Source organism: Motacilla alba, chromosome 27 (genome assembly GCF_015832195.1).
Source record: "Motacilla alba alba isolate MOTALB_02 chromosome 27, Motacilla_alba_V1.0_pri, whole genome shotgun sequence".
Classification (NCBI taxonomy): domain Eukaryota; kingdom Metazoa; phylum Chordata; class Aves; order Passeriformes; family Motacillidae; genus Motacilla; species Motacilla alba.
The window spans coordinates 103613-116814 of record NC_052042.1 but is presented as its reverse complement, the minus strand read 5'-3'; the positions used below and the strand labels follow the sequence as shown (position 1 = coordinate 116814).

General features: G+C 58.3%; 1 protein-coding gene, 2 long non-coding RNA genes and 2 gene segments (V, D, J or C); 3 read left to right on the top strand and 2 right to left on the bottom strand.

Moving 5' to 3' along the window:
- The window catches only part of LOC119712259, a 7227-nt gene extending 6084 nt beyond the window's left edge, over positions 1-1143 (top strand). The window contains 1 exon segment of the V gene segment in view: positions 349-1143. Within this exon segment, the coding sequence occupies positions 349-881 (533 nt within the window).
- LOC119712274 overlaps positions 1-10717 on the top strand; it is a 24340-nt gene extending 13623 nt beyond the window's left edge. Inside the window, 2 exon segments of the V gene segment in view lie at positions 9187-9718; positions 10205-10717. Coding sequence covers positions 9667-9718; positions 10205-10587 — 435 coding nt within the window.
- Positions 3670-4151, bottom strand: LOC119712286. Its single transcript, XR_005259806.1, has 3 exons — positions 4068-4151; positions 3875-3932; positions 3670-3784 (listed from the first exon to the last, which is right to left on the bottom strand). It is a non-coding gene; the product is annotated as an uncharacterized LOC119712286 (long non-coding RNA).
- LOC119712002 lies at positions 4973-8167 on the top strand. Its single transcript, XM_038162801.1, is given in 3 exon segments — positions 4973-5100; positions 7604-7896; positions 7898-8167. Coding segments are annotated over 3 exon segments (612 nt in total). The 5' UTR covers positions 4973-5051.
- Positions 9735-13202, bottom strand: LOC119712281. The gene is made up of 3 exons (XR_005259801.1): positions 13064-13202; positions 10058-10166; positions 9735-9863 (listed from the first exon to the last, which is right to left on the bottom strand). It is a non-coding gene; the product is annotated as an uncharacterized LOC119712281 (long non-coding RNA).

Sequence of the window (13202 nt, the reverse complement as noted above, 5' to 3'; positions counted from 1 at the left end):
TCTACCCTCACCTTTTCTTCTCTCTGTAAATCATTGCTTTCCACGCTGCCTTTTTCCTTTTCTGTCTCCATCCATCCGTCCACCCATCCATCCATCCATCCATCCGTCCCTCCATACGTTCCTCGTTGCAAATCTATTTCCCCCTCCCTTTCTGCCCTTAAAAAAATTCAATTCTCCTTCAAAACATCCGTCATTAATTCTTGTCCCAAGCTAAAGCCTCTCAGAGAAACAAACTCCTCATTCTTTATTATCAGAACGCATCCCAGTTAACGCTGCTCTGTCTCTGCCGTATCCGACTGCATGATATTTTCAGATAAAGGAAAGTGATTGTGCTTTTCTCCGTGGCAGTGGCTGTGGCCAGAGCCCAGGTAGAGCAGGAGCCTTTCCTGGAGACCACCGAGGGCACCGGCATCAACATCACCGGCTCACATCCCCAAATCCAGACCGACCAAACGATCTACTGGTACCGTCAGCTGCCGGGCCGAGGACCCGAACTCTTCGTGAGCATTTTCAAAGACTCCAAAGAGCTGCCGGACAGTGCGGGCCATGTGCGGGTGTCGCCAGATCGGCGTTCCAGCGCGCTGTGGCTGGCTGTGCCCCGGCGCGGGGACGCGGCCGTGTATTACTGCGCGCTGGGGGCCACGGGCAGAGGAGCCGGGGCTGCGGCCGAGCACGAACCGCCGCGGGCGGGGCCGGGCGGGGCCAGCAGGGGCCGCTGCCGCTCCGCCCGCCGGGGCCTCCTCGCTCCGCTCGTCCCGGGCTGCCGGCACCGACACCGGAACCGACACCGGCACCGGGACCGACACCGGCAAAGGGACCGACACCGGCACTGTCACCAGGACCGGCCCCTACAACGGGACCTGCACCAGCATCGGCACTGACACAGGACCTAACCCTGGCAATGGCACCGGAACCGACACCGGAACGGACACCGGCACCGACACCAGAACCGAAACCGGCAACGGGACTGGCACCAACACTAGAACTGATACCAGAACCAATACCGGCAATGAGACCGGGACCGACACTGGCGATGGGACCGACACCGGCACTGACACCAGAACCGACACCCGCAATGGGAACGGCACCGGCACCTGCACGGACCCCAGCACCGGCAACGACAGCGGTACTGGCAGCGACACCGACAACAGCACCGACACCGACAACAGCACCGACACCAACACCAGCTCCGACTTGTAGTCACGCATCGTGCTCAGTCCCTCTCCTCAGCCCGAGCTCATCCAGCTGAGCTCCTCACGGCAGCAAACAGCCCCGCCCGGCCACAGCTCCATGTGCACACTGAGATGCTCTGTGTTTGGCAGCGAGGGCAGCAGGGTCTTTCCAAAGCCACCCCTTGGTCCTTCAGAAAGGGCTCTGTGCGTTCTGGGCTACGGGGCATCCTCCGGCCTGTCTGCAAAGGTGGGCCAGTGTTGTCTCAGAAATGCATCAGGGAGAGCACACATTCCCACCCAATCCATATCACGTTACTTGTCCTCTGCCTCTGTCCTTTGGTCCATGGAGTGCAGACTTTCAGGGAGAGATGCCTCTGGGATGAGTCCCTCATGTGTCCACAGGTTCTGCCAGAAATCAGCTCCAGAATGGGCTCCTCTCCAGGGAGGAAGCGTCCTGCCAGGACCTTGCTCCAGTGGGGGTTTCCATGGGGTCACAACTTCCTTAAGGACACATCCACCTGCTGCGGCTTTGGACCTTTCATGGGATGGATTTCTGCTCCACCACAGACCTTCACCAGCTGTAGGGGGACAGCCTTCCTCACCATGGTCTTCATCACAGGCTGCAGAAATATCCGTGCTCTGGTGCCTGCAGCAGCTCCTCTCCCTCCCTTCTCACTGACCTTCCTGACTGCACAGGTGTTTCTCTCACAGGGTCTCTGTCCTTGTTTCCCGCTGATATTGCACAAGTGTTTCTCTGCCTTTTCAATCTTTGCCGGCACAGATGCTCTCTCAGTCAAGCAAGGAGCCCAGGCTCTTGAGGCCAGCAGAGCCCTCTGCCTCTTGTGCCCCTTGTCCGTCCTTACAAACACATGCTCCGAAGGACAAATCTGAAAGCCCCAGGTGCCAGTGGAGGGGGAACGGGAAGCAAGAGATGGTGGAGGAGAAGGGAGAAAATAATCTGCCCGTGCTGTGCTCGCCGGGACAGAGGGCTCGGGGTCTGCGCGCTTGGCCCCGCTGTCTCCGAGGCCACAGTTCCGAGCGCCGCCCCGCAGCCCCCGCGCTCGCCTCCGCTCCGTTCCCTGGCGGGACTGGGCGAGAGCCCGAGCGGCAGCGGCGCAGGGCTGAGCCCCGGGGCGGAGCTGGCGGCGGCCCAGAGGAGGCGGCACGGCCGCAGCAGAGCCGGGGCTCAGGGGCACAGCGAGGCTCGGCCGGCGGAGCGGCGCCATGCGGCGGGCTCGGGCCGCGGGGCTGCCGGCGCTGGCCGCGCTGCTGCTCGGTGCGCGGGGGGGGGGGGGGGGCGAAGGGACCGCGGTCTGGGTTGGGGTGATCACGCATGTCCCCGTAGACTTCCGACCTGCCTGGCTTCTTCTCAGTTCTTTTCTCCAGAGCTGTTCTCCCGTTCATCCCTTTTTCTTCTCAGTCCCATTCTCCCTCAGAAATCTCCTGATTCTATTCTATGTCCAACCCTGCGCAAGCACTCAATTCCTCTCCTCCTTTATCGCTCACAAAGCCTTAGCCCTTCTAACTTTTCTTCTTTTTTTTTTCCTTTTTTTTTTTTTTTTTCTTTTTGTGCTTTCTCCAACATTCCCTCATACTCAGGTGACTGCACTGTTCTTTCTGGCATTCGGGCATTCATCTCTCCACAGAGCAGCAATGGACACTTCCATTTCTGCTTATCGTGAAATCCCCTCGGTACTGTTTCCCTCATCATCTCTGTAGGATCCAGACTGTTCTGCGGGATTTGATCTGTGCCGTGGGGCTGTGTAGAATTTAAAGTTCATCCATTTTCTGTTCCCCGACAGTGGCTTCAGGCAGAGCCCAGGTGGAGCAGGAGCCATTCCTGGAGACCACCGAGGGCACCGGCATCAACATCACCTGCTCACACTCTAGCAAACGGATGGGCGAACCGATCCATTTCTACCGTCAGCTGCCGGGTCGAGCACCCGAATTCCTCGCCCTCGCTGCTAGAGGCTCCAAGGATGTGCCGGCCATTGCAGGAACGCTGTCGGTGTCGGAGGACGGGCGCTCCAGCGCGCTGTGGCTGGCTGTGCCCCGGCGCGGGGACGCGGCCGTGTATTACTGCGCGCTGGGGGCCACGGGCAGAGGAGCCGGGGCTGCGGCCGGGCACGAACCGCCGCGGGCGGGGCCGGGCGGGGCCAGCAGGGGCCGCTGCCGCTCCGCCCGCCGGGCTCCCGGGGCGCGGCTCCGCAGCTCCTTCCTCTGCCCCGAGCCCGCCCGCACCGGCCCCGCACGGCCCCGCACGGCCCCGGCGCGCCGCACAACCCGCCTGCGACCCGCGCTCGCACGCTCGCCACGCACCGCCCGGCCTCCCCTCGCTCCCGAGCCCGCCGCTGCCTCACGCCAAACTGCTGCGGGCTGCGCCTCTGCCGCCGCCTCTCGCCCTCCGGACACGGCTGCTGCTGCTCTCAGCCTGCTTTGCAAAGCCACGAGCTGCTCCTTGACAGCACCTGGGCTGGGAGCTGGCAAAGCAGCTGCGCTGGCGGGCACACGGGGGCTAAATAATGCAGTGCTATCAGGTCAGTTGGTTAAGCCTTTCCCAGGTGGAAAAGGCATCTCCACCTCTGTCTCTGCAGAAATGTCTCCGTTCCATACTGCAAGGAGAATAAGAACAGCACTCTCCCGGGGATGGGTAGTGGACGTGTACTTTCAATCCCACCCGAGTTTGGAATTCACTTCTCTACCTTTTGTTCTCATCCTCGGATGTCCACACACGCCCTTGGATGTGCATTCAGCATCTTCCTGAAATAGCAGAACATGCGGGAGGGAAAACAATAAATCTGTTGCAGTACAGGAGCATTTCATATGGTTGAAGGGCTTGCTCAAATCCAGCCTCCCTCTGAAATTGATTTGCCCCCTTCCCTGCACTTTAGTAACCTGTCACGCATCCAGATGAACAGATGCCAGACTTCAGCAATGCCGCAAATGTTGCAGGGACACACTTGAAGGACTGAGTTCCACATGAGGTTTCTCCCCCGAGACTTGCTCTGGAGACCCCATTTCCTTTGGGGACAGGAGCCTTTCAGCATCTTCAGGAGCTCTTTGGGCTGAGCAAGTTCAGCAGAGGCCACAGTCAGGGCACATGAAAGGCGACAGTGTCTGGTTCTCTGGGGCTCACATCACCTCCATTTTCCTTTCCGAGGGAAGAACAGGGGAAAGGGAAAGTGATGAACAAAGCACGCAGTGACACCAATCGGGCCGTAGGTGATAAGGGGAGAAAGAGCTCAGAGCTCTGCAGCCTCTAATTGATGGGCCTTCGGGGAACTGCTGAGAATTGGCTCAGGCTGAGCTGTGTCAGCCACAAGGAGGGACAAGAGGAACAGGAGGATAACGGAGGTTTGAGGGGGTCTCGTGGGGTTAGGGAGCACCCACCAAGGAATGCTTGTGAGGCTGTGCAGCCTCCAGCCTTGGGGTTCTCCAAAAGCCTTCTGGATCGGGAGATGAACAGTGACCCCAGAGAGCTGAGGACACCTCGGGAGGGTGAGAAACCTCAGCGGGGAAGGAGCCCCTGAGCTCCCAAGCGCCCAGGCCTGGGAGTGCAGCAGAGCTGGCCATTGCAGCTGCGGAGGTGAGGCTCCAGTGCGAGCTGAGCGGGAACAGCCCCTTCCCATCACTGAGGCCGCAGGGGCACGGGATGCTCCCAGTGCCAATGGCTGAGGGAGCCTCGGGGGCTGCTGCTGGAGGAGCGACAAACGCACACGGAGCATTTCAGGCACGGCAAGGACAGGGCACTGCTCTGCCTGCTCCCGCCGCCGCTTCCTTTGCTCCAGCCCACAGGCGTTCCCGGCAGCTCTGCTCTCTCGGCGCTCGGACGTGCTTTGGGCTCTTCCTCACTCGGCAAACACGCAGCTTGGTCTCGCCATGCACCTGGCACATCTCATCCTCACCGTCTTCCTGGGCCAGCTCCTGGGTAAGTCCTGGCTCAGCCCCAAGGCACCCCTGTGCTTCTTCCTCTCCCCAGGAAATCCTCAACAGCCTTATCAGGGTCATGTGGGGAAATATCAGTGAATAGAGGGGAAAGGCTGAGAATAATCTGCTCCTCTTTGTGGTTCTGCAAGCCTTTCCAGAAGAAGCTCTTTGGTTTGTAAAGGAAAAGGGAAAGGAGAGAAGTGAAAGCTCCCACCTCTTCTCTGTCTCTTTTCAATCCATCCACCTCTGCCTCTCTCTTCTCATCCTCCTGCAGTCACATCAGCAGATCTCAGCTGTCTCTGCAATGCACACTCTTCCCATTTAAATGTCAATTCCCAAATCCTGTCAAACCTGCCCCAGGCACCTCACTGTTTCTCATTACATTACATTAACAGGGAGTTCCCTTCTGCCTCCAGGCTGACACAGCTCTGCCGCAGCTTGCAGTGTTCTCTGGGCTGGACACAAGCAGGGCTCCCTCTTTCCAAGCTCAGCTTTTGTGTACTTAGGAGCCCCCAGAGGGGGCAGGGCTGGGGAAGCAGCATGAACCATTTTGCTCTATCTCGATGGGTCCTCAGCCTGAGCTACCACACTGAATTCAGGCTGTTCTCCTGTCGTCTGAGCAGCAGCAGTAGGAGCGGGGACAAAGCCCAGTTCTTGTCAGGCTCCTGCTGTGCTGAGAGCTCTGAAACACAGCCCAAAATCACTCTCACCCGTGTCCATCGGCACATCTCTGAAACTGCCTGCAGGGCAGGGAGATTTCTCCACAAGGGTTTTGCACACACTTTGCTTTTTTCCTGCCTGGAATCTTTCCCTGTGGAGCTGCTCACCAGCAATTTCTTGCAGGCACCACGGGGCAGGACACGGTCACCCAGGACGATGGACCAGTCACGGTGGAGCAGGGACACCCCTTCCACACCACCTGCAAATACCACACCAGTGCTTTTAATGCCTTGCTGTGGTACCAGGTGCGGAAAGGCCAAGCCCCAGAGCTGGTCTCCTATCAGTCAGGGCCTGGCCCCAGGCGCAGCGGCCGGATCACCACGCACCTGAACACCACGGGCAAATCCAGTGTCCTGCAGCTGGAGGAAGTGGAGCTCTCTGACACTGCCTTGTACCTCTGTGCTGTGCAAGGCACCCTGGTGCAGGGAGCTTCCTCAGCTGTGCAACAACCCAGGGCAGGGAGGGGATGTGTCAGTGCAAGGCTGAGCTTGGGGAAGGGACTCTGATCTCACCCTGATGCTCAGCAGAAGTTGCATCCCCATGTGTGTTCAATGGTCTGATGGTTTGGACAGCGTTCATCCCAGCACTTCCATTGGGAAAGTGCTTTGGACTATTTTGACTCATTTCCACACTGTGCAGTCTCTCAGGAAAAGGAAAGAAGAATATCCCCTGTGCTCGCCTGGGAGCCTGTCCTTCCACACTGCAGCCCTGCTGCTTTTGGCCCCACATGTGCTCAGCAGAGCCCAGGGCTGGCTGTGTGTTGCTGCCTTGGGTGCCCTTGGAGCAGCCCCGTTTGCATGGACACACGTGAAGCACGGATTTGTCCGGGGCTCCGCTCCGGAGAGCACGGCCCTGTGTGTGTCCGTGTGCGTCCCTGATCGGGAGGGAATGTCCCGACCGTGGCAGGGCCAGCGAGCACTGCCCTGGCCCTGCCCAGCCCAGAGCAGCAGCTGCCCAGGCTCACAAGCAGCCCGAGTGCAGCTGGCTGGGGCCGGCAGCTGCCCGCTGCAGGTGTGCGCAGGGCGGATCCGCTTCCCGCGCGGTGCCGCTGGTGTGTGCGATGGGACACGGCTGTCTCTTGTCGCCGGCCGTGCCCAAGGTGCTCGTGTCGCTCGTAGTGCCGGTGCCGTGAGAGGCGGGGCTGAGCCCCGGGGCGGAGCTGGCGGCGGCCCAGAGGAGGCGGCACGGCCGCAGCAGAGCCGGGGCTCAGGGGCACAGCGAGGCTCGGCCGGCGGAGCGGCGCCATGCGGCGGGCTCGGGCCGCGGGGCTGCCGGCGCTGGCCGCGCTGCTGCTCGGTGCGTTGTGTTGGTGGCGGAGGGGCGTCCCGGTCAGCGGGCTGTGTGAGATCTTCGCAGCTCAAGATTCATCTCTTGCTCTCCTGTTCATTTTCTGATCTTCTCTGCCCTCTGTCCCCTCATCTGACCTCTTATTTTCTTCCCTCTACGAATCATTTCTTCCCACCTTGCTTTTTGTCTCCTCTCTCTCCATCCATCCATCCATCCATCCATCCATCCATCCATCCATCCATCCATCCATCCATCCATCCATCCGTCCTTCCATCCATCCATTTAAGCTAGTCTAGTCTGTTATTGACATTCCCTTGTGACTTACCTTCAAAACATCTCTCATAGGTCCTTAAGCTCAATCAAATACTTTCAGAAGTCATGTCTCCATAATTTTATTCGAACATACCCAATTTCGCTCTGCTCTGTCGTCCTCTCCCATCTCCCCTTGCATGGTATTTACAGTAAAAGAAATATGATTCTTTATTTCTCCACGGCAGTGGCTGTGGCTAGAGCCCAGGTGCAGCAGGAGCCATTCCTGGAGACCACCGAGGGCACCGGCATCAACATCACCTGCTCACACTCCAGCAAACGGATGGGCGATACGATCCATTTCTACCGTCAGCTGCCGGGCCAAGGCCCCGAATTCCTCGCCCTCGCTGCTAGAGGCTCCAAGGATGCGCCGGGCATTGCAGGAACGCTGTCGGTGTCGGAGGACGGGCGCCGGAGCGCGCTGTGGCTGGCTGCGCCCCGGCGCGGGGACGCGGCCGTGTATTACTGCGCGCTGGGGACCACGGGCAGAGGAGCCGGGGCTGCGGCCGGGCACGAACCGCCGCGGGCGGGGCCGGGCGGGGCCAGCAGGGGCCGCTGCCACTCCGCCCGCCGGGCTCCCGGGGCGCGGCTCCGCAGCTCCTTCCTCTGCCCCGAGCCCGCCCGCACCGACAGCGCCGATGGCACCGAAAAGGCCGACACGCTCCGGGACTGCTGGCCCTCCCTTTAACTACTATTGCTTCTCCTCCCTTCCATCACATCCCTCAGCATCCCTGACGCCTTGCTGGGAATAAAGCAGCAACCCGAGTAGAAGAAGCAATTAAAGAACTCCTACTGCACATACACGAGTTCATGGTACCACACACACACCCTGGGGCTTGCACACGCCCAAATGATAACTCATAGCTCTGCATCTATGAAGAGGTGTGTGCACACACATTTCCAAAGGAGACCCAGGCACAGACACTTCTCCTTCTGCCATGTCCCCACTGATGTGCAAACACGCACGCTCGCTCCTATTCCTGCTCCTGCACCCAAGCCTTTGCACGCACATCTACGTGAACACTCCTGTCCAGAGATGGGCACACACAAAGCACATCCCAACACACACTCACATATTCACCTTCCCTTCTTCCCTCCTCAGCTCACCCCGATGGCCACCGCTTTTTGCCTCCCTGTGTGTCATCACTGGGCTGCTGGTTCTGACCCTGCCCTGTTAAAATTGCCTTCAGGAAAGTAGCCGTGATTCGCTGGACATCCTACCCTGTGTTCAGCCTGTGAGTACCCAAACCATGCCAGAGCCTTGCCTGACTCCTTGGCCTTCCCCACAAGGCTCCAGCCCTGCTGCAGTTGTTCCCAGGTTTCCTCAGCAGCGTCCACGGCTGATTGTGTCCTTGCCTGTGCTCCTGCTTTGTGTGCGTTTGTGTTCAGGCAGGGTCCACAGGAATCCATGGGGGAGCGCAAATTCGAGCATGAATCCACCCCAATATACAGGAGCCTCTGTGTCTGTGTGTGTGTATCTCTGAGTGTCTGTCTGTCCTATTGTGTTACTGAGCCAGTGGAATGCGTTGATCTCACTGGAGACGCTCTCCACGGCTCTGCCCTGAGCATCCCAGAGCAGCATTTGCCCAGACTCAGAAGGAGCCCGGGTGTCATTGGACAATGATGGAGCAACCTGCAGGAGATTTGTCCAGGGAAGAGGCGCTGAAATGCAGTCCCTGCTTCCTGAGCCCACCTTTTAGAGCTGCCCTAAATGCAGAAACACACATGCACATGAACTCGTGGACACCCGGACTCATCAACACACACACAGGTCTCTCCAGGCCAGTGCACAGCTGCTCTCCCCTGAGCTGCATCCGATTGGTTTCATGGACACGCAGGAAGGCTGGGGCTTTGTGCCCACGTCCTGGATCCGTGTGAGTGCATTTCTTTCCAGGGCCCTGAAGGACAATTCGGGAGTCCCCACAGGACAGCAAAGGGAGGAGGTGAGGGAACAGACGACGGGAGCGAAGGAAAGGCAGGGACTGTCGATGCTGAGCTGCACGATGCCAGCCCGATGCCCGGGGCCCCAGCCCGGCGCCGCCGCTTGCGACGTGCAGAGAGCCGAGCGCCGCCCCGCAGCCCCCGCGCTCGCCTCCGCTCCGTTCCCTGGCGGGACTGGGCGAGAGCCCGAGCGGCAGCGGCGCAGGGCTGAGCCCCGGGGCGGAGCTGGCGGCGGCCCAGAGGAGGCGGCACGGCCGCAGCAGAGCCGGGGCTCAGGGGCACAGCGAGGCTCGGCCGGCGGAGCGGCGCCATGCGGCGGGCTCGGGCCGCGGGGCTGCCGGCGCTGGCCGCGCTGCTGCTCGGTGCGTGGCGTTCGCGTCCGGGGACGTCCGGGTCAGCGGGCTGTGTGAGATCGGCCCATGCTCAAGATTCATCTCTTGCTCTCCTCTTCCTTTTCTGTTCTTACTTGTCCTCTGTCCACCCAGATGACCTCAAATTTTCTTCCATCTGTAAATCATTGCTTCAGACGTTGCCTTTTGTCTTCTATGTCTGTAGCCATCAATCCATGCATTCATCCATCCATCCATGCATTCATCCATCCATCCATGCATCCATCCATCCTTTCATCCATTCCTCTGAGCCAGTCTATTTTTGACATTTCTTTGTGATTTACCTTCAAAACATCTCACATAGGTCCTTACCTTCAATCAAATACTCTCAGACAATTACGTCTCCATACTTTAGTATTCAAACATATCCAAGTTCGCTCTGCTCTGTCGTCCTCTCCCATCTCCTCTTGCATGGCATTTTCTGCAAAAGAAAACTTATCCTTTTTTTCTCCATGGCAGTGGCTTTGGCCAGAGCCCAGGTGCAGCAGGAGCCATTCCTGGAGACCACCGAGGGCACCGGCATCAACATCACCTGCTCACATCCCCAAATCCAGACCAGCGATTACATCCACTGGTACCGCCAGCTCCCAGGCCGAGCTCCCGAATTCCTCGTGAGCATACTCAAAGACTCCAAGGATGTGCCGGCCATTGCAGGAACGCTGTCGGTGTCGGAGGACCGGCGCTCCAGCGCGCTGTGGCTGGCTGCGCCCCGGCGCGGGGACGCGGCCGTGTATTACTGTGCGCTGGGGGCCACGGGCAGAGGAGCCGGGGCTGCGGCCGGGCACGAACCGCCGCGGGCGGGGCCGGGCGGGGCCAGCAGGGGCCGCTCCGCTCCCGGCTGACGCCGCTCGGCGGGGCACGGACCGAGCCGCGCCTGGAACCCGCGCCACCCCGAACGGGAACCACCACGGGCCCCGCACACGGCCTGGCCTCCTGCCAGAGACACCTCCGAGCACAAGGATGCTGCCCTGCAAGGCGTACGAAACAATTCTGCTGCAGACGAACATTTCAGCAGCGGTTGAGGCACTCAGGGAAGGGATTTCTGAGCCTATGGGCAGCCAAAGGAAAGCTCAGAAGGTGTTGGTTCGTGGATCGGTGAGGAAGGGAACCTGCTGACAAATGACAGGGAAAAGGGTGACACACTCCGGGCCAGCTTGCCCTCAGTTTAACTGCTGTTGCTTCTCCTCCCTTCCATCACATCCCTCAGCCTCCCTGACGCCTTGCTGGGAATAAAGCAGCATCCAGAGTAGGAGAAGAACTTATTAACGAACTCTTATTGCACATGGAAGAGTGCACGGTACCACAAACACACTCTGGAGCTTGCACATGCCCAAAGAGAAGCTCATAGCTCTGCATCTATGAAGAGGTCTGTGCACATTCATTTCCAAAGGGGACCCAGGCACAGACACTTCTCCTTCTGCCATGTCCTTACTGATGTGCAAACACACACGCTCGCTCCTATTCCTGCTGCTGCACCCAAGCCTTTGCACGCACATCTACGTGAACACTCCTGTCCAGAGATGTGCACACACAAAGCACATCCTGTGATACTTTGTCCGAAGATACTCTCATCTACCTCATGATATTCAGACCACCGGGCATCCTGTTTGACATCCTGGTTTGGTGGGGGCTTGCCAGGGCCCCGGGACTGGAACTTGAGTTGTTGTTCGCAGGTGTGTTTATCCACCCCATGGAACACCGAACCCAGTGAAAGGAGAAGGGGCACTTTGCCCTTCTTTGCCTGCATCGCTTTGCTACAATGGCCCTGGGATTTCTCCACCTCCTAACCTGGCTGGACTCTTTTCTGGAATGACCTTTGGTGATCTCCAGAGAAGACCCTTCATCCACTGTACAACCACCGTGACAGATGGACTGAGATGGGAGAAGCCATTCCCTCCAAGACTGAGACATGAGATCCCAATATGGAAAAGACTCCTTTTCTCCTAAGAACTGAGATTGAAACTTCTAACCCAAGTGGGAGGATGTGTGGGGTGGGGGGCAAGTAGCTGCGGGTGTGACCACTGGACCAAGAAGACAATAGCCCTTGCTCAATGCTGACCAGATGAGATCATAAGACCATTGTATCTTTTCCCCCCTCCTTTCCAACTTTCAATAGAAAAATCCTAATAAAAACCCCTCGGGTTAGCCTGAGATTTCGAGATCTCCGCAGCGTGAAAGCAACTCCTCGACTGGACCTGGACTGGACCTTGACTGGACCACGAAGAACTTCGTTGTCTCTACACTGGAAACTATTACCTCCCTTTCTCTCAACGTTTTTCTTTCCATAGGCTTTCTCTCTTTTTTCCCCAATCCCCTCCAAGGCATTTTGCTGTGATTACTCAGTAAAGTATACTGGTTTTGATTGTTACTGCAAACCCCTTGCCGTGTTGGTGTTTTGTACCCTGAGATCCAGTAACGAACCATCACAATCTCCGTTCGTAAGGATGGATCGTGACACATCCCAACACAGATCTATTCCCACACACTCACATATTCACCTTGCCTTCTTCCCTCCTCAGCTCACCCTGATGCCCACCGGTTTCTGCCTCCCCATGTGACGCCATTGGGCTGCTGGTTCTGACCCTGCCCTGTTAAAATTGCCTTCAGAAAAGTAGCCATGATTCGCTGGACATCCTACCCTGTGTCCAGCCTGTGAGTACCCAAACCATGCCAGGGCCTTGCCTGACTCCTTGGCCTTCCCCACAAGGCTCCAGCCCTGCTGCAGTTGTTCCCGGGTTTCCTCAGCAGCGTCCATGGCTGATTGTGTCCTTGCCTGTGCTCCTGCTTTGTGTGCGCTTGTGTTCAGGCAGGGTCCACAGGAATCCATGGGGGAGCACAAATTCCTGCATGAATCCACCCGATGTGACGGAGCCTCTCTGTGTGTGTCTGTGTGCGTCTGTGTGTGTGAGTGTGTGTCCTATTGTGTTACTGAGCCAGTGGAATGCGTTGATCTCACTGGAGACGCTCTCCACAGCTCTGCCCTGAGCATCCCAGAGCAGCATTTGCCCAGACTCAAAAGGAGGCCGGGTGTAACTGGACAATGATGGAGCAGCCTGCGGTAGAGTTGTCCAGAGAAGAGGTGCTGAAATGCAGTCCCTCCTTCCTGAGTTCTCCTTTCCCAGCTGCCCTAAACACATCACACTTTGCTACTGCCAATTGCCAGCACGAACAAAAATGGTTTCACCAAGTCGGGATTTTTAGCTTAATTCCGTTTCAAAGGTTGTGAGTGCCTCAGCACGACTGGGAGGGCTCACAGACACATGGAAACATGGATACATGGACATAGAGACATACAAATACACACAGGTCTGTCCATACCAGTGCACAGCTGCTCTCCCCTGAGCTGCATCCGATTGGTTTCATGGACACGCAGGAAGGCTGGGGCTTTGTGCCCACGTCCTGGATCCGTGTGAGTGCATTTCTTTCCAGCGCCCTGAAGGACAATTCGGGAGTCCCC